The sequence below is a fragment of the Crinia signifera genome, chromosome 2, assembly GCF_055691185.1.
Source record: "Crinia signifera chromosome 2, ASM5569118v1, whole genome shotgun sequence".
In the NCBI taxonomy this organism is placed as follows: domain Eukaryota; kingdom Metazoa; phylum Chordata; class Amphibia; order Anura; family Myobatrachidae; genus Crinia; species Crinia signifera.
Genome location: NC_139218.1, coordinates 116,255,345 through 116,276,621, shown reverse-complemented (window position 1 = coordinate 116,276,621; position 21,277 = coordinate 116,255,345). Strand labels below are relative to the sequence as shown.

The following is a 21,277-nucleotide window of genomic DNA, read 5'->3' as shown; positions in this document are numbered from 1 at the left end:
GGAGGGAGCGCGGGAAGCCGCCATTTTGGGTGAGGGTGCAGGCGGGAAGAAGCCTGTGGGCTGTATGTTAGAGGCGGGCATGGCGCGGACAGAGAAAACACACTAAAGCCTGTTAATGTCTGCTTCTCCCCTATTAGGTGTTCAGCAGCATTGGGCTACACAGTACAATAGTGTGGGGAATTTTCATGTCCCTTTGAGGACAATACAGGACAAATAGGTTGTGGTTTATTAACCTCCAGGACCCAAAGGCCCCAGGTTACACTGTACTGTGTTGTGTGAGTGCGTGCAGGTGTGAGTGAATATAACTACAAGACCGAGCTTGTGCTGAAAACATGACATGCAGATCTAACACTAAGGCTTCACAGAAGCTGTATATTTGTACCTTGTGTAACGCTAGATTTACACAGCACTCTGCAGATGGGAAGACAAATATATGTAAAGCCTGCACTGTTTCCCCTCCAGGTTCCCAAGCAGGTGACTCAGGGGAGACACCCACACCTCAATGGGTATCTCTCTTGTCAGGTACTATGGAGAGGTTATCTGCTGAATTAGCAGAAAACCGTAGTGCAGAACCTCCATGGGTGGCTACTCTGGCTAGGTCTGTAGACACCCTGGCTTCATCCATGCAAAATCCCCAAAGAGCAGCACCTGTGAGACAAAAGCGCCCTCTACAGGTTGTATACTCTGAGGGGGAGGGTGATTCAGAAGAGGAGCATGCTCCTTATAATGAAATGGAGGAAGGAGAATGGGAAGAGGTACAGGAGGTTCTCCCAGACCCTGAACGTGAACCTACACACATGGGAGTGGAAGCGCTTATTGTAGCGGTAAAACAGGTTTTAAAATTACCAGACTATAGAACCACAGGAGTTTGACCTTTTTGGACAGACTAAGAAATCCTCTATAGTTTTCCCCTGTCCAAACCAAGACAAATTGCTAGCGGCATGGAAACAGCTTGACAAACGTTTTCAGATTCAGAAACGTTTTCCAGCAGTTTACCCTTTTGAAGTTTCTGCCCTAGGAAAGTGGTAGACCCCGCCTCCAGTGGACGCATCGGTGTCCAGACTATCAAAAAAGACTACACTACCGGTCCCAGGTGCTTGCACCCTAAAGGACCCGTCAGACCGTAAGTTAGAGTCTACCCTTAAAACTATTTACATGGCAGCAGGGGCTCAACTGAGACCAGCTATTGTCTCTGCCTGGGTAAACAAGGCCAATGCCAAGTGGGCGGATATGATTATAGAGGGTTTGGATTCAGGTATACCTCCAGAAGAGATGAGGCAACTGGCAGAACATATAAAAGAGTCGGCTAACTATTTAGGGGAGGCGGCTAGGGATATCTCTTTGATATCCGCACGCATTTCAGCTAACGCAATATCCGCCAGAAGGGCCTTATGGCTCTGCTCATGGCAGGCAGATGCTGAATCAAAACGGGCAGTAGAGGGTCTCCCGTTTACAGGAGAGGTCCTCTTTGGCCCAGAATTGGACAAATGGATAGCCCAAGCAACGGGCGGAAAATCTGCTTTCTTACCATCAGCACCTCCGCCTGCAAGACGACAATACACAGGGCCGTCATTTCAGTCGTTCCACTCCTTTCGCCCACAGAATTCCTTTCGAGGAAGGGGGCGAGGTTTTCACTCCACAAGAGGTACTCGTGCCAGAAGTAGACCTCAGGCCGCTGTCACCCGTACAGAGCCAAAGCAAACACAAAAACCAGTGGCATGACAATTTGCCAGCTTTCTTAGGAGAGTCGCAAGTGGGGGCACGGCTACTGGACTTCAGAACCCAGTGGTTCTCTCTAACAGAGGACCCTTGGATTCGCAGTCTAATTTCAGAGGGTTATCGAATCCAATTCGATTTCCCTCCCCCCACTCGATTCTTCACTACAGCTCTCCCCATTGCGCAGAACAAGAAGATTGTGCTTCAGGGAGCAGTAGACACCTTACTTGCTGCACAGGTAATCATCCCAGTGCCTTCTACCCATCTTAAATCTCAAATCGCTCAATCTGATGGTTTCTTACCAACCCTTCAAGATGGAGTCTATTCACTCCGTCATAGCATCCTTGGAACACAACGAGTTCATGCTCTCGTTGGACATCAAGGATGCTTATCTACATATACCAATATGGAAGCCTCACCAGGCGTATCTTCGATTTGCTATAGGAAAAGAACAATTTCAGTTCAGGGCCCTGCCGTTCGGATTATCGTCGGCACCCAGGGTCTTCACAAAGACACTGTCAATCATTGTAGCGTACCTCCGGAACCAGGGGGTCACTATAATACCGTATTTAGACGATCTTCTCGTCAAGGCGCCATCTCCAGCAGTACTGGAACAACATGCTCTGTTGACGGTCCAGACCCTGACCAGGTTGGGCTGGATCATCAACTTCAAGAAGTCCTCGCTCAGACCAACACAGAGGATTCTGTTCCTGGGGCTCTGGCTGGACACAAGAGAACAGAGAGTATTTCTGCCGAACGACAAGATCAGCGACATCCAGAAGATCATTCGCCAGATTCTGAGTCACCGTCGGATCCAGTTACACTTGTGTGTAAAACTTCTAGGAAAGATGGTGGCAGCTTTCCCCGCTATAACGTGGGGACGCTTCCACTCGAGGCCTTTCCAGTTAGACCTTCTGAAGAAAGGAGCGGGGTCACATCTGTTGCTACACAGACAGATCCAATTATCCACTCAGGCCCGCCATGCCCTACTGTGGTGGCTTCACTCCGACCACCTCAGACAGGGGCGCCGATTTGCAATATGGGATTGGATCCTATTAACAACGGATGCCAGTCTCCGAGGGTGGGGCGCAGTGGTACTCCACCTTCGACTTCAAGGGCGATGGAGTGTGGAAGAGAGTCTGTTATCGATCACCGTGCTAGAACTAAGGGCGATCTACAATGCCTTAATAGCAGCACAGGATCTCCTTCAAGGGAAGTCTGTGAAGATCCAATCAGACAACGCAACAGCAGTAGCGTACGTGAATCGACAAGGCGGCACAAAAAGCCGACAAGCAATGACAGAGGTCACCAGAATTCTACAGTGGGCGGAAGATTGGCAAGTAAATCTGATAGCCATATTCATTCCGGGAGTAGAAAATCTAGAAGCAGACTTTCTCAGTCGGGAGGACCTACACCCGGGGGAGTGGTCACTGCATCCCGAGGTGTTTCTGGAACTCACAGATCGATGGGGAACTCCCGAAGTCGACCTAATGGCGTCAAGAAAAAATCATCTGCTGCCAAGATACGTAGCACGGACGAGGGATCCGCGGGCCATAGCAACCGATGCCTTGGCAATTCCGTGGACGTTCAACTTAGTGTATCTATTCCCACCTCTACCATTACTGGGACAGGTGCTAAAGAAGTTGAAGAGAGAAAGAACTCCAGCTGCTTGGATCCCTAGGAGAGCACACATCCCCACACCTGAGGGACTTATTCAAAAACTTTTATGGTGACTAAACCCAGAAACCTACGGTTTATGAAAATTATCTGTGGATTTAATCAACCTGTGGATCTAGGATGGTTACATTTACCATTGAATGTGCTTCCATTTAAATTCTAGGAGAAATTCCACCGCATTCTTATAGATGTTCTTCCAAAGAAAATTATAACTTCATTTTATGTTATATATTATTTGAATAAGGTTCTATCTTTTGGTCCAAAAATCTATCGGACCTTCATGGATATTTTTATCTGTCCACAATCGAATTTGACCTGACCTTGAAGGGCATAAAATGCTATACCAGCTTTATTCCAAATAAAAGATCACAAACCCCTCATGAAGCTTCTTATGGAGGCGAAACGCGTTGGGTATTGATCGCAGTTTTCAAAATAAAAAGAAATTTTCTTCAAAAGAACTACTCTGAAAGAATTTTTTGATCTTATTATTATTGATTTTATTATTGTTTTATTGAACTAATTATATGGACATTGCAAGAATAGGGCGCTGAAGACACTATTGTTTGATATATATATATATATATATATATACACACACACACACACATACGTGATCTATGAGGCACAAACAGCGCTTACACTCACTTAGTGTTTTCCAGTATTTAGTGTGAGCTGTGACAATAGTTATACATGTGATAATCGGGACTTAAACAATACATTTATAAAAACACTCCAGAATTTGTGCTGTGTCACCTGAAGTCATCAAGTTGTCCTAATTTCCGTAGGACAGTAAAGTACATGTACAAAGTGGTATGGCTTCTGCGCCTTCAGTGTTTTTGATACAGTTTATAATGTGACAATCCTTCTAAAGATCTTATATTATGCGTACCAGCAGATAGCTGAAAATTCACATGTAGCAGTATCTCTCTCTTGAAAGGTCTCCCTCGTTCCTCACTGTCCGTCTCATTGGAAGATTTCAGACATAAGGGAAGTATTACGGGGATTAGGTTATCATTTATCCCAAAAAACGATAATTATGTGACTATTATTATAGGTGCTTGTGCATGGAAGATAAATTGGTGAGCAACGCCACCTTGTGGTTACATTTAAATGCACATAGTGATCACCTTGTGGAAAAAAAATAGATATTTATAAATTGGTTTATCACAAAACTCACGCTTGGATCATGTGTATCCAGGTGGTGTTTCCGGCAGGTGTCATCCAAGACCCTTAAAACCAAAAACCAATACGGGAAGAACTCATTGCGTGATATTGTTTTGTAAAAAAAACATTTATTTAAAGCAATACAATTTGATTAAAAACACATAGAAAACAGTGTAGGTGAACCGTACATTAGCAAAGAGTATTCTATAGCTTATCTGGTTATGATGCCAGCGAGGGATGAAGAGATGTTGGCCAAACCGGTTTCAGCCCTTTATTCCATAAAGTGGGACTTCATCAGGGGTTATATATATACATACACCAGCAAGGCCCTCCTTCCTCCATGAATGTCTGTTTTACCCAGTGTTGTCAACATTTGTAAAGCGCAACGGAATTCTGCTGCGCTATACAAGAAACTGTAAATAAATAAATAAATAATGCCCTCTTTCTTAAGGGTTAATGGGGGGAGGGGGTAAGTCAGCAGAGGTTTTGCCTAGGGTGCCAAGAACTTTTGCACCGGCCCTGGGTTTATGCGCATTTCAATTATATAATTCTTCTATTATTTACCCATAAGTAAAGATAAGTATTAGATAATGGTACAATAATACCGTCTTTCCCCGATAATAAGACACTGTCTTATTTTTTTTTTTCCCTCAAAAAAGACCATAGGTCTTATTTTCGGGGGAGGGCTTATTTTAATAGACCTTGACCTAGACCTTATGAAATGCCCCACAATTTAATGTGCCCCCCTGCGCCTTTAAGAAATTCCCCACTGCCTTTATGAAATGCCCCACAATTTGTGCCGGTATTTTACATGCCCCCACCTGTTTTTTTGAAGTTCGTTGATGGCGTGGTGTGGTGAGCAGCAGCCAGCCAGTCAGCCAGTCAGTCAGTCAGCCGCGTGATGTGCGCGGCGCGATGTGCGCGGCGTGACGTCACGCCGCGCCTACCGCAATGCATCCCTGGGAACGGGAGCTGCGGTGCTGCTGGTAAGTGAGCGGAGGGCAGCGGGGGTCAGCGGGGGCAGCGGGAGTCAGCGGGGGCCGAGCGGAGGCTACACATTAGGTGTACACACATTTACATGGGGAAAATGGTAGGTCTTATTTTCGGGGGAGGGCTTATTTTGGACCAGCGTCCAAAATCTGGGGTAGGGCTTATTATCGGGGTAGGGCTAATTATCGGGGAAAGACGGTAAGTGTCTGCAAGCAACAGTTAAGCATGGTGGAGGTTTCGTGCAAATTTGGTGCTACATTTCATCTAATGGAGTTGGGGATTTGGTCAGGATTAATGGTATCATCAATGCTGAGAAATACAGATCCATTATGCAATACCATCAGGGAGGTGTCTGGCTCCAAATTTATTTTGCAGCAGGACAACAACCCCAAACATATAGTCAGTAACATTAAGAACTATCATCAGCTTAAAGAAGACCAAAGAATCGTGGGAGTGATGTGATGATACTGTAAAGCGCAACAGAATCTGCTGCGCTATATAAGAAACTATGGTACTTATGTAGTAACTGGGCTGCCGATTTTGAAATCGGGTCCATCGCATCGCATCGCACCCGACCAAATCGCATGCGATGCGATGCGATGCGATGCGATGGACCCGATTTTTCCATAGGATTCAATGTTAAAATGGACTGAGTCCATTTTAACATGGAATTCAATGGGAAAAAGGGGTCCTTTTCATACCCCTACTATCCAAGTGGGCATGGAGTTGGATATAAACCTGTGGCAAGCGTAGCGAGCCACCGAGCCCGAAGCGTGGCGAGCGTAGCGAGCCCCGCGAGGGGACACAGAATACCGTCCCCTCGCGGGGCACGCTTCGCTCGCCACGCTTCGGGCTCGGTGGCTCGCTACGCTCGCCACAGGTTTATATCCAACTCCATGCCCACTTGGATAGTAGGGGTATGAAAAGGACCCCTTTTTCCCATTGAATTCCATGTTAAAATGGACTCAGTCCATTTTAACATTGAATCCTATGGAAAAATCGGGTCATCGCATCGCATCGCATCGTATGCGATGCGATGCGATATCGCATCGCATCGCATCTGATTGTATGCCTTAACTTAAGGCATACAATCAAAAAATCGGCAGCCCAGATACTACATAAGTACCGAAACTATAAATAAATAAAATAAATATGGTCACCATAGGGAAAAAAAGTTTTAGTCTCTTGGATGAAGTTAGAGCCTCACCCAAAAGTACAAAAGTCCCGGCGCTTAATCAATAATATGGAGATAAAATAGTAAGAATTACTTGTTAACCAGCCGCAGCATGCATCAGATGAGTTCACCTGAGCTCATCAGAAGAAAGACAACAAATACAACAATGCGATGCTTTGCGCTGCTGGTCAAATCTGTAGCTAATTGTATCTGCTAAGTAAATAGGACTGGACACACTGCTTAAATTGTGCCTGGGCTTAAACAAAGAGACAGAAGAAATCGAGCAGGCCTACATCCACAGAAGATTTGTGGTAAGCTCTCCAAGATGTTTGGAATAACTTTCTTGCTTTCTTGAAGTTTATTCAAATATGTTGTGCAGGTGTACCTAGAAGAATTGATGCTGTTATGATGGCAAAGGTTGGTCATGTCAAATATTGATTTAAATAAAATTTTGGTTGTTTTCATCCACTTTGCATTTTGTTCATTGCTAAAATGAAACTATTGACAATTCTATTTTTGAAAGCATTCTAAAGCCGGGTATGCACTAAAAGATGTGGACCGGACAGCAAGTGCATAGATGGGGGATGTTGCAGCACTATGCATACACACTGGACATTATATATATTTCGTCATTTGGACTGGTTGAAATCAGCAAAATTGTTTAAAATGTCATCCAGTGTGTACCCAGCTTTACCTAGCAGCATTGTTTGCACACCTACCTAAAACTTTTACATAGTATTGTGTACACTGGCTGTTTACAATATAAATTAAAATCCACCAACCCTACAACTTAAACTTGTTCTACATCCTTGTGCACTTAACACCAACTGCATATGCCCTAAATACTGTGCCACAAATCTATTGCGCTTTTACCAGCCTCTGAAGAACGTCTTTCACAAGTAGCCAAAGTTTTCACCATTTAAATAATTTGATCTACTTTATTGCAGTTCTGTTATGCAGATAATTCTTCAAAAAGTAAATGATATGCTTATTTGTTTAACCTTTTGTAGAAGCAATGCAACAAGGCATTTGTGTAATCTTCTTAAGGAGACATGTGACCGAGCTGCAGAGAAAGCTGATAAATGTATGTATAAAAGTGTATTTTCTGTCATATAATTTTGATTGCATACTATAGATGGTTTATCAGTTGTTTGCACTTGCTGTGTATTCCTTGTATTGTCAGTTATAATTTAATTTGGCCTAAAGTTAATTTTACCATTTTTTTTATTTTTTTAGTAAAAACCATATTAATTTAACAGTATCATCTTAGAAATATCAACTCAGCATACCTGTTATATATCTAGTATATCTAGTATTGCTATAATGTTCTTGATCCCATTAGAATATTTTAAATTTCTGCATTTATGTGTCCTTATATACGTACTGTAGGTTGAACTCTTCATCTACTTTAAGTCATAAAAATGAATAAAAAACTCCCCAAATAATACAAAAAGGATTTCGTTTTTAACTTATTTATTGATTAAATTAATACATTAAGATTCTTTGTCATATAAACTTTGCAAAACTTGTAGGGTAGTGCCAGGAGTCATGAACAAAAGCCAGGTGGAGCACCTGTAAAATTAAGCCAGAGAAGAACACTGTAAAGCCTCGTACACACGGGGTGACCCGGCTATTTAGTTAAGAGAAGTGCTTTTATTGTTATTAAAATTTTATTTGGTACTTGTGTAGTTTCACGGCGCCACCGCGCGCACACTCTGTAACAGAAACTTGGCAGACTGCCAGAGTCTCTGTTTAACTGTGCGCGTGCCGCTCTAGCGCTGTCTGACTGTGCTCGTGCCGCTCTAGCTCTACATTAACAGCGTAGCGGCCGGCCAGCAGCAGCAGCATGCCCAGGCGCTGACAGGTCACTGTGGTACTTGTAGTTCCACAGTGAAATAGGCAGCGCCTGGGCCACGCTGACAACGGGGGGGGGGCATGTTAAAGTGGACACCCCGGCACACCGATGATGTGCCGGGGCTTCTAAACTACACACCCCGGCACACCGCTCTAGGCGCTATGTATACGCTAGATTCAGACGCAACTGCGTCTGAATCTAGAGTCCCTGCTAGCCGCTAAGAAGCAGGGAAGTCTGGATTTAGACGCTAAAGCGTCTGAATCCTGGCGCCTTGCAAGCCGCTAAGGTGTTGGGGCATCTAAATCCAGATGCAAAAGCGTCTGGATTTAGTAGGGTGTAGGGGTACATCTAAATTTAGACGCAAAAGCATCTAAATTTAGGTGGGCCTAGGGGAACACTATTGAAACCCGCCCTCTCCTTTTTACACAGTACACTTTATTACATTTCAGCTAGAGTGGCACGCGCAGCGCTACGCTACATCACGTTACATTATAGCTAGAGCGGCACGCGAGCCTCTGGCAGTCTTCCAAGTTTCTGAGACAGAGTGTGCGCACGGTGGCGCCGTGAAACTACACAAGTACCTTTTATTTATAAGGCGCCACAAGTGTTTCGCAGCGCCGTACAAAGGAACAGTACAGGGAGACAAACTTAACATTACAGTAAAAATAGAGTACAGGGAAAATTAATGCCAAAATTCAATACACATTACAGCTTAAGGGGGTATTCAATGTCAGGGGCACGGCTGTCGAGCAAGCTCGACAGCCGTGCCTCTGTCCCGTTCTCGCTTTGCTCAACTTGAGCTCGGCGGTCGGGATTCAATGTCCCGGCCACCGAGCGGCGAGAAAGGGGCGTGGCTGCGAGTTGAGGGTGGAAATAGACGAGCTCCGGCCGGGAGCTCGCCTATTTCCGGCTTTTCTCGGCAGAACGAGCCTGACAGCTTGTGATGTCGGCCTCGTTCTGCCGAGAACCCCTGTTCAATGCTGTTGGGGAAGACAATATTGAATAGGGCCCCGCAGCCATCTCCCCCGTCGGGAGATGGCTGTGGGAGCACGACCAACATTGAATACCCCCCTAAATGTAAGTAGTGAGGACTTGATCATTGTGCTACTAGGGGCTGGTGGTCAAAGATGGAGATGAGTATGCGGACGAAGATGGTCGCTTAGTGTTTGAGTATGGGAGAGCTGTGAGTGAAATGTGAAGATAAGAGAGCTTTGACAACAGGAGGGAAGAGGGCCCTGCTACGAAGAGCTTACAATCTAGTAGCCTAGTGCTTCAGCGCGATTGCTCAGCACACTTTATGCTGAATGATCGTGCTGAGTGTGGTTTTTGCCTATGTTTAATAGGCAAAGTCCTATCGTCTAGGGAAAGCCAGTGTAAGCACTGGCTTTCCCTGCGGGCAATAGCGACGCGTAAGATTGCTCAACGTCATCACTGCAGGGCATACACACGTAGTGATCCGTGTTCCTTTTCTAAGTGATCTAATCAGATGGCTTATTAAAGGGGCTGAAATCACCTTGTGTGCATGCCCCTTAAGACTATTGTTGGTTTCTTTGAATAGCAAGTTTATTAAAAAAAATGTAAGAATCTAATTTGTTTTTATTAGCTATTCTCCTTATATTTAGGATAGTTCTGGAGGTCATTAACACATTTCTTGCATCAGGAACTTGAGTAACCAGAACAGTTATACTCTTGACAGGCGTTTTTCAAATACAGTAAAGACAAATGTACCGGCTTCTGAATGAGACAGCATAATTATCTTTACTACAGTCATGTTGCATTACTTAAAATAAAGTGTTGCTGAGTCTGTATATGGACACAGGCATGCACATTGTTTATGCAAATAAAATAAGTACTGTATGTCCAAGTATATATAAGGTAGTGCTTGCAAGCAAGAGTACGATACTATCATGAGCTATTCATTTAACTCCAGGTACCACTCCACCCAGAGTTTGCCTTCTGTGTCATTCCATGGTAACAAACATTACATTTTGACTTAAAAGATCATGTGGAATATATTTTTTGGAACATGTGTTTTAGTTATTTTGTGTGAAGTAAATGTTGTTTGTGTGGTACATGATATGCTTTGATTTTGATGCAAAGCGTGTCATGAAAACTGGTAACAAACGTTACATGAAAAAAACTATTTCATGGAATGACCCTTCTATCTGCTTTAACTTTCCCATGCATGTAAATGTTATTCATTCACAAATATACTTCTTTAGAACCAGTTTTCTTAGTTGAAAACAAAGGAACATTTTTTAATATTATGTTTTGAGTGCAGAAGGCTGAACAAATAAACAACAGAAAGCACTCTGGGACTCTTTGTTAGTATTTCAGGAGCCAAGTACTTTTTTTATTTTTTTTTATTTTATAGTGAGTATAGGTTCAAATACATGCATAGTTGTAAACCAGTAAAGTTTCAAAGCACATTAATGTCACTATGAAACCCTTTATGTAAAATTGGTAAAACCAGAACCAATACCATACCACAAAAATGGAATTTTGTTTTGTAGAATATCAATGGCATATTAGCAGCCTTTAGGAAGTGGGATGTTTCCAGAATGAGTAGTTCAAAAATGGTACATGTAACAGTGTGACCCTTCTTTGAAATGGGTGTGGGTTGTTAGGTCTACACCATCTAGGCTGACAAGCATTGGGTCAACAGGCAGCAAGGTTGGCATGGGTCTAGGTCGACATGGGTGGAGGTCGACAGGACATTAGTTCAACACAAGCATTAGGTCAACATGGGCAAAGTCGACAGTCAAAAGGTTAACATGGGGGTTTTTTCACTGTTTTTTTTTACCTGAATATCGACACAGTCGACATGGACACAGGTTCAAGTGCACCGCATCCCCTTGCATCGCTCGCTACGCTCGGCACACTATTTTATTCTCCCGCCACGCCCTAGTGGATGGTAGGGCATGAACTACCGCCCTTCGGCACGTGCCGTCTCAAAAAAACTGTTAAAAACCCCATGTTGACCTTTTGACTGTCGACCTTGCCCATGTCGACACAATGCGTGTGTCGACCTAATGACCTGTTGACCTTGACCCATGCCGACCTAAAGCCATGTTGATCCTGTTGCCTGTCGACCTAGTGGTGTCGACCCAATGCTTGTCGACCTAGTAGGTGTAGACCTAATGACCGTATCCCCTTTTAAATTTTGTAATTAATTTTACAATAAAATTTTGAATTTTAAAATGTTTTATAAGCTTATGTCAAATAAGTCATCAGTTGTCTTTCGGAAATAAATATATACTGTACCTAAAAATGTGCAAAGCACCAAAGGTTTCATCAACATCATCATCAATATCATCGTCATCTATTTTATTTAACTCTTTGAGTGCCAAGTTATTATGACAAAATTGGTGTGAAAATTGGCAAGCAAACATTTTTATTCATCATAATGGCCTATAATGTGTCTTTTTATAGGAAATTCAATCTTTTTTTTTTTTTACACATTTTTTTATTTGAATTTATATAACAAATGTGAGCGACACTGGCATAATTTAGCTGATATTTTGCACATCTTTCACAGACATGTTGGCATTTTTAGCAGATATTTTGCGCATCTCTCAGAGGTGTTGGCACTCAAAGGGATAAAATGCAATGCAAAGGTTCCATAGTGTCATATAAAGGGAACAGCACAATTAACTTGTTATATTATTTAAAAATGATAAAATTTCATGACTTCTCATACTTTCCAGTCACTGTTCAGGCATGCTTTATTTTTTTCATATTATTTAAACCTAATTTATCTTTTCATACTGTTTCATTATTTTTTTAAATATAGGTTTTTGTACTGTACTTTTTGTCTACACTAACAATAACTTGCTTTAGATTTTAAATGAAATGAATGAATGACCCACTATATATATGAATATATCCTGATCTATTAGGGGAGAGGCATCAGAAACAACACAAAGCTGTGATCCAAGCTACTGACTTTTCATATGCGTGACCCTATGGACGGTTCAGTTAACAAACTATGGGGCAGATGTATTAAGCCTGGAGAAGAGATAAACTGGAGATAAAGTGAAAGGAGAAAAAGCACCAGCCAATGAACTGTGTTTTTAAAATGACAGTTGGTAGTTGATTGGCTGGTGCTTTATCTCCTTTCACTTTATCTCCACTTTATCTCTTCCAAAGGCTTACTATATCTGCCCCATTGGGCCATATGTATCAAGCTTCAAAAAGTGATAAATTGTCGAGTGATAAACCACGAGCCAATCAGCCCCTACCTGTCATGTTACAGGCTGGGTTTGAAAAATGACTGGTAGGAGCTGCTTGGCTATCAGTTTAGCACTCTCCACTTTATAAATTTTTGAAGGTTGTTACATCTGGCCCATTGTTCCTTTAGAGTTTCAGAATAACTCCAGCAATGTCCACACCAAAATCAAAAGTGAGCTGTTGTACACTCTAGTCCAGTGATGGCTAACCTTGACACTCCAGCTGTTGTTGACCTACACATCTCTGCATGCCATGCTACAGTTTTACTATATGGCAATGCGAAAACTGATGCAGGTAATGCTGGGATGTGTAGCTCAACAACTGCTGGAGTGTCAAGGTTAGCCATCACTGCTCTAGTCTGTCTAGCCACCAAGAAGAAAATTACTCCTAATCTGCCTCATCCTTGCCTCAAAGAGGATTCTGATCCTTTACTCAGTCCACAAGGGATCCTTATTTCATTGACGGTACCAGCCAGTGGCTCTTGTCCTAAGATATAAACATCTGCCTTTTATCCGTAGGTTTCAACTTTAGTCTACTGTCCCGAGTTTCCAGTCATCATTGCTCAACTTGATTTCAGTGCTTTTGCATCATGCACAGTTAGTAGCTTTAGTACTGAGGTTCAGGCAACAGAGGTTTCAGGCTCAGACGTCTATCTTGATAGTTCTGTTATTATTACTAGCTTTGACTTTCTAATTTTTCTCTATTCCTGAAGTTTATGCCACAGGATCCCTGGAACGGCACTCCGCAGCAACCAGTGGTGCTGCAATGCTGCTTGAAGTGTCTATTGGACATCCTGCAGTGTGTAGAGCTACCCGGATCATTCAGTCAGCTATCTACTTCTCTTGCTGGCGGCTTCGCCCTCTCTTGGTTGTGTTACATTTTCAGGGGCAGGGTCAGCACAGGGTGTCAGATAGCCCTGCTCCTGGCCTTATGCATTGAGTTGCTCTTAACTACAAGCCTACTCTGCTTTCTCTGATCTCTGGTATTACTATATCTTCCATCTAGTTTTGGACTTTAGCAACTGGTCTTTTTGGTGTCAGCTGCTGCTCATTGATATAGATCTGTGTGCCACAACTTCTATGTATTGGGATATGAGGCACATCATTTCTGGTGAGCCAGAGCCAATAGATATTTGCACAATATGTCCAACATATCTTTTGTAATACCAATAGCTCAAATCAACATATGACACCTGATTTTTTTGTTATGTGAATGTTTTACTTCCATTTACAGTATGTGCCATCTGCTTGTGTTTTTTTGTCAAATGATAGTTTGTTTCCACCTCAAGTGTTTATGACCTGATTTTAATAGTCAACACACATGTATTTTGTGAATGTAATATATTTTTATATATTAAATGTTTTGTCTTTTAGATGAAAATGAAATAGATGAAACGAGACAGATGTATGGTGATCTAAATAACAATATTGAGGCAAGTGTCTTTTCCTTGGCTGGTTTTATCCATTATTTAGATTATGAAAATAAAACCAGTTGACTGAGTACATCCTTGTATAGGTCGGGTCTCCCTTATCAGTGTATTCCAAAAACCGAAATATTCCGAAAACCATGGTTTTTCAGAATATTTAATTTTGTTCTTGTTTTTTTTACCTCCCCCCAACCCCTTTTTTCATACTTGTCCAACGATGTCCACGGCGGCCTCCGGGATCCTTTTCAGTGGCGTCTCCGGTCCCAGATGTATGCCGATGACATCACTCGCGCAATGCACCACAGGGACTTTAGATGCCACTGAAGAGGATACTGGTGAATGCCAGGGGACACCGTGGACGTCGCAGGACCACCAGGGGACCAGGTAGGTATGAAAAAAAAATGTATTCCAAAATCCGAAAAATCCCTTATCCAAAATGCTTGTGGTCCCAAACATTTCGTATAAGGGATACTCAACCTGTATTGTATTCATAAATAGTTCTTCAATGCAAAAGAAAAAAAGCATAAAATAATGCTATAAAATACATTTTCTAGTTATTTTAATATTATGTGATGCAGAGAATGATAATGGCTTTTGAAGAACTTCATGAAAAAGCTGAGAATTCCAGACACGATATCTGCAACCAAAGTAAGTACATATTTCTTTAGTTTTAGATTTTTACATTTTGTTCAATTTTTGTCATATTTTTTTTTTTTGCTACTTTTTTTTTTACTCAATAATTCAACCACAGAATATGAATACAGAGGGTCACTATGTTGAAATATCTCCTGCTATATAATAACCTGCAAGGTGACTGTCACCAGACACTGCTATCTCCTTTTGAACTATGTAACTTAATATGCTCCCTATGATTGACCTACTGAAATTATTTACTGGGCGCCCTCCCTCGGATCTACTATAACAACGATGATATATAGAAAATATCAGATATACTCCCCTTTTGCGGTATATTCCTTCAAAGGCTTCACTTCTTATATATCCTTTTCTCTCTCAAGGGGAATTATTCGGAATTTCCATATAGTAGAAATGAGAGATAAAAAAATAGATATCCAAATATGTGAAGTACGTATAAATTCAGAGTGTTTTAGAAGAATAGAATGATATGACGGTGGCGTCTAAGTTGCAAGGACATTCATAAAAATAAGGTAGATGGAGGTACATTTACTAGGGAGAAAGTCCTAACAGAACTTTCAAGACTGAAAGTGGATAAATCAATGGGGCCGGACGGAGAGCTTCCAAGGATACTAAAAGAACTAAAAGATGTGTTGGTAGCGCCATTAACAGATTTATTCAACCAGTCACTAGAGGACTGGAGAAAAGCAAATGTAGTTCCACTGCACAAAAGCAGAAGCAAAGAAGAAGCAAGTAACTACAGACCAGTGAGCCTTACATCAGTAGTAGGGAAAATAATGGAAACACTATTAAAAGAAAGAATAGTGGAATATCTTAAATTAAACAACTTACAGGATCCAAAACAGCATGGTTTTACTGCAGGGAGATCATGCCAAACAAGTCTCATTGACTTTTTTGACTCCGTGACCAAAATACTAGATGAAGGGGGGGCTGTAGATGTGGCATATCTTGACTTTAGTAAGGCATTTGACACTGTCCCACATCGCAGGCTGCTAAATAAACTTATTGGACAAAGAAGGAAAGGGACTGCTCAGGGGGGAACGCACTAAAGAAATAGAGTCATAAAAAATAACTTTTAATACATCATAATTAATAATCCCACAATTAGCTTGAATGGGAGTGCAGCGAAAAATGAAAGTTTAAAATATTAGACGTACACACACATACACACAATGTGCACAGAAAGGCAAGAAATAAGTGCTTTAAAAATGACACTTGAATCCTGACCAAAAATTATGCTCACAGGATAATAGCCAAAGATGTGGTCTTTTTGATCAAGGAAAAAATGTGTAGCCCTATTCAGTAATTGTTTAATCTCCGATTGACAAATGTGAATTTCAGATTTAATTCAGCCTTTTTATAATAACACTGCCACCTTCTGGTAGATTGGTGACAAATATCAATGGTTCAGGGACCTTTCTCACTAAGGACCTCTGATACACTATCCTATTGCACCATCTAGTGGTGATTTTAGGGATATTTTTCAACTTTTGTCTGGTGCAAAGGATTTTCATTGAATTTTATTGGCAACCCAGAAAGGCATGATTATAGCATGGTAATTAGGTTTAAACAATTTGAGAGAAAAGGAGAGAGAACCATAAAATAATGGGAACATAGAATATTGAGGGCTTTCCTAAGATCAAGGTCAAAGTGCTCAAATAGGTATAGTAGGCTGAAAATCGGAGTTATAATTGTCTCCTTATATTTTTATTCAGCAACTTGAGCACATTTACAGGGCATCTGCTACCTACTTCATTCAAGGTGTGTATGATTTGACACCTGGATGGTCTGATAGCGCCCTTAATAAACCAACATCATTTCAATATACATTTATCAGGCTAGTAAGCATATTTGGACAGTAATAACCGACACTAGTGTTTCGCTGGCTAGTTCAGCTTTTTCAAGGCCAACCTGAGTGTCCCAGCTGAGCGCTATTTATTAGTATCACCCCACCAATGGTAAATGTGGATTGCCATCATGTGAATGTATGGGCCAATCGCCGCTACGTATTGGCATCCAGAAGCCTCCCCCTCCGTCTGACGTGTGTGTCACATCAGCTGTGAGCGTCAATTACTATAAGTGGTTTGTTTACATCACGTGGTCGGCGTCCCGCCCCACGTGACCAGCGTCTCGCGTCAGTTGATCCGCGCGACATGTTCCTCCAGTATAATTTGGCTTCCTTATTGTGCGTCACTGCGCACGTGATCCTTCATTGACCAATCCTAGAGCTCTAAATGGTAATCTCGGAAGTCTCTGCATGAATTAGGCACGGAGCCCCAACCCTGTAGTGAGCATAGTATATAACCCATGGTTTCTTTGAATGTTTTAAATCTATTTGCGTTAATGTACGGAATTGCATCTTAGCTCTACATCTATTGGGTAATCACAAACATCTCCTGAAGGCTTAGATGGTGTTGTATTATCAAAGGGCAATGTTGTATTGGAACAAAAACGGGAATCAGTGCATGAATTAGAATCTGTGCCTAATTCATGCACTGATTCCCGTTTTTGTTCCAATACAACATTGCCCTTTGATAATACAACACCATCTAAGCCTTCAGGAGATGTTTGTGATTACCTAATAGATGTAGAGCTAAGATGCAATTCCGTACATTAACGCAAATAGATTTAAAACATTCAAAGAAACCATGGGTTATATACTATGCTCACTACAGGGTTGGGGCTCCGTGCCTAATTCATGCAGAGACTTCCGGGATTACCATTTAGAGCTCTAGGATTGGTCAATGAAGGATCACGTGCGCAATGACGCACAATAAGGAAGCCAAATTATACTGGAGGAACATGTCGCGCGGATCAACTGACGCGAGACGCTGGTCACGTGGGGCGGGACGCCGACCACGTGATGTAAACAAACCACTTATAGTAATTGACGCTCACAGCTGATGTGACACACACGTCAGACGGAGGGGGAGGCTTCTGGATGCCAATACGTAGCGGCGATTGGCCCATACATTCACATGATGGCAATCCACATTTACCATTGGTGGGGTAATACTAATAAATAGCGCTCAGCTGGGACACTCAGGTTGGCCTTGAAAAAGCTGAACTAGCCAGCGAAACACTAGTGTCGGTTATTACTGTCCAAATATGCTTACTAGCCTGATAAATGTATATTGAAATGATGTTGGTTTATTAAGGGCGCTATCAGACCATCCAGGTGTCAAATCATACACACCTTGGATGAAGTAGGTAGCAGATGCCCTGTAAATGTGCTCAAGTTGCTGAATAAAAATATAAGGAGACAATTATAACTCCGATTTTCAGCCTACTATACCTATTTGAGCACTTTGACCTTGATCTTAGGAAAGCCCTCAATATTCTATGTTCCCATTATTTTATGGTTCTCTCTCCTTTTCTCTCAAATTGTTTAAACCTAATTACCATGCTATAATCATGCCTTTCTGGGTTGCCAATAAAATTCAATGAAAATCCTTTGCACCAGACAAAAGTTGAAAAATATCCCTAAAATCACCACTAGATGGTGCAATAGGATAGTGTATCAGAGGTCCTTAGTGAGAAAGGTCCCTGAACCATTGATATTTGTCACCAATCTACCAGAAGGTGGCAGTGTTATTATAAAAAGGCTGAATTAAATCTGAAATTCACATTTGTCAATCGGAGATTAAACAATTACTGAATAGGGCTACACATTTTTTCCTTGATCAAAAAGACCACATCTTTGGCTATTATCCTGTGAGCATAATTTTTGGTCAGGATTCAAGTGTCATTTTTAAAGCACTTATTTCTTGCCTTTCTGTGCACATTGTGTGTATGTGTGTGTACGTCTAATATTTAAAACTTTCATTTTTCGCTGCACTCCCATTCAAGCTAATTGTGGGATTATTAATTATGATGTATTAAAAGTTATTTTTTATGACTCTATTTCTTTAGTGCGTTCCCCCCTGAGCAGTCCCTTTCCTTCTTTGTCCAATATGCTACATGCTTGACTGCCGGGAACAGCACCCCCTCTAGTTTATGTAAGAAAATTTGGGGTTCTCTCTTTAAAAAATATCTTCAATTTCGGTGTGCAGGAGGGCAATAGGCTTCCCAGTGGAGCCACCACATGCTAAATAAACTTGAAAGTGTGGGATTGGATTATAAAACAATTAAATGGATAAGAACCTGGTTGCAGGATAGGAAACAGACAGTTGTAGTAAATGGAGTGCATTCTATGGAGGGACATATTACCAGTGGAGTACCCCAGGGATCTGTACTTGGACCAGTGCTCTTTAATATCTTTGTTAGTGACATTGCAAATGGTATTGAAGGGAAAGTATGCCTTTTTGCAGATGATACAAAGATATGCAACAGAGTAGACACACCAGGAGGGGTAAATCAAATGACTGATGATCTAAGTAAACTTGAGAATTGGTCAAGAGAATGGCAACTACAGTTTAATGCTAAAAAATGCTAAATTATGCACTTGGGACTCAAAAACCCAAAGGCTCAATATAGTATCAAGGGTACTATAATGGAAACTACTGAGGAGGAAAGAGATCTAGGAGTCATTATTTCAAGTGACTTAAAGGCAGGGAGGCAATGTAACAAAGCAATGAGGAAGGCTAGTCAGATGCTTGGTTGCATAGGGAGAGGAATCAGTAGCAGAAAAAAAGACGTAATAATGCCACTTTATAGGTCATTGGTACGACCTCATCTGGAATACTGTGTCCAGTTCTGGAGACCATATCTTCAGAAGGATATAAATACATTGGAGAGTGTACAAAGAAGGGCAACTAAAATGGTTCATGGCCTACATCACAAAACTTACCTGGATAGACTAAAAGATCTTAACATGTATAGTTTGGAGCAGAGAAGGGAAAGGGGGGACATGATAGAAATCTTCAAATATATCAAGGGCTTTAACATAGTACAGGTGGGAAATTTTCTTCAAAGGAAAACAAGTAATGGACATGCACTGAAACTGGAGGGAGGTAGGTTCAGGGGAAATGTTAGAAAGAATTACTTCACAGAAAGGGTAGTGGATAAGTGGAATAGCCTCCCATCAGAGGTGGTAGAGGCTAAGACAGTAGAACAATTTAAACATGCTTGGGATAGGCATATGAATATCCTTACAAAGAAATAAGGATTAAAAAGGGTTGAGTTTACCTGAAGGGTAAAAAAGGGGCAGACTAGATGGGCCAAATGGTTCTTATCTGCCGTCAAATTCTATGTTTCTATGTCTATAGGTAAGTTGGAATACTCTTATCGAGGTATCTTTCTTATAAGCAAATCGTACCGCTACTCACGATCAGAGATGATTTTTCAAACGCATAGCGGTTTCTTTTACGTTTCTTTTTTCATAACACTTTTATTTTGAAAAACGGGTTCCAATAAAATTACAAAGGACAATATACTTGTGACAAATTTTTAGGGTCAAGAAAGTGTGGCTGTGAAGCCTACACACACAGCAAGGATCCGGATCTTAACTGCGTGTGGACTATCACTTTTTCACTCACCTTCTTCCCTTGCAGTCTGTCTACAAGTTTCCAATAAAAATACAAGTGCACTAGTCCAGCAACAACAACATGTTTCGAGATACTTCTGATCTCTTCGTCAGGTTCCTGGCTAGTGCTGTCTTTCCATCCTGTTTATATAGCTCCCGGCGTCCCACTTCCGGTACCTCACTGCCGGTATCGGGACCTCCGTATAATTCCTTCTAAATTATATTGCTCGTGATTATAGTATATAAAACTAGCCTCTATGGGTAGCTATGATCCCGATCTCGTTATTACTGTGTTTATTCCCTCTGTTGAATCGTTAGCAAACACACGGGTTCCTCGATTTATTTGTTGGATTTCTTCTATCGTTGAATTAATCTCTTCCTCTTGATATCCTTTGCACAAAAATTCTTCTTTTAATTTTTAATTTTGTATCCGTAGGGTTTCCAAGTCACTGCAGTTTCTTTTTAGTCTTAAAAACTGGCTTAAATATACATTCATACATGTCCCTTTATTTTATATACTTCTCTATAGAGAATCAATCCGCCAAACTTCGGTAGAATTTTCTATATAAAACAAGTCCTGGACTTATTATATGTGCAAAAAGGCGGGAGATACAGGGACGCCAGTTTCACGTGTCTAAAACGCTATGGAGAGAGGCGGAAGTGACGATGAGACCGGGCGGAAGTGCGGCTGCGGTCTGAGAACGTAGAAGCCCGTGTGTTTGCTAACGATTCAACAGAGGGAATAAACACAGTAATAACGAGATCGGGATCATAGCTACCCATAGAGGGTAGTTTTATATACTATAATCACGAGCAATATAATTTAGAAGGAATTATACGGAGGTCCCGATACCGGAAGTGAGGTCCTGGAAGTTGGACGCCGGGAGCTATATAAACAGGATGGAAAGACAGCACTAGCCAGAAACC

The 21,277-nt window shown here is 41.7% G+C and overlaps 1 protein-coding gene across 8 annotated transcripts in view; it reads left to right on the top strand.

Annotated features, from left to right (window-relative positions):
• SYCP1 (synaptonemal complex protein 1) overlaps positions 1-21,277 on the top strand; it is a 276,938-nt gene that overhangs the window by 44,253 nt on the left and 211,408 nt on the right. For all 8 annotated transcript variants that reach the window (XM_083172734.1, XM_083172733.1, XM_083172735.1 and 5 more), the window contains exons 7-9: positions 7,732-7,805; positions 14,180-14,238; positions 14,811-14,880. In XM_083172734.1, coding sequence (XP_083028860.1) covers positions 7,732-7,805; positions 14,180-14,238; positions 14,811-14,880 — 203 coding nt within the window. The remainder of the gene's footprint in view (positions 1-7,731; positions 7,806-14,179; positions 14,239-14,810; positions 14,881-21,277) is intronic.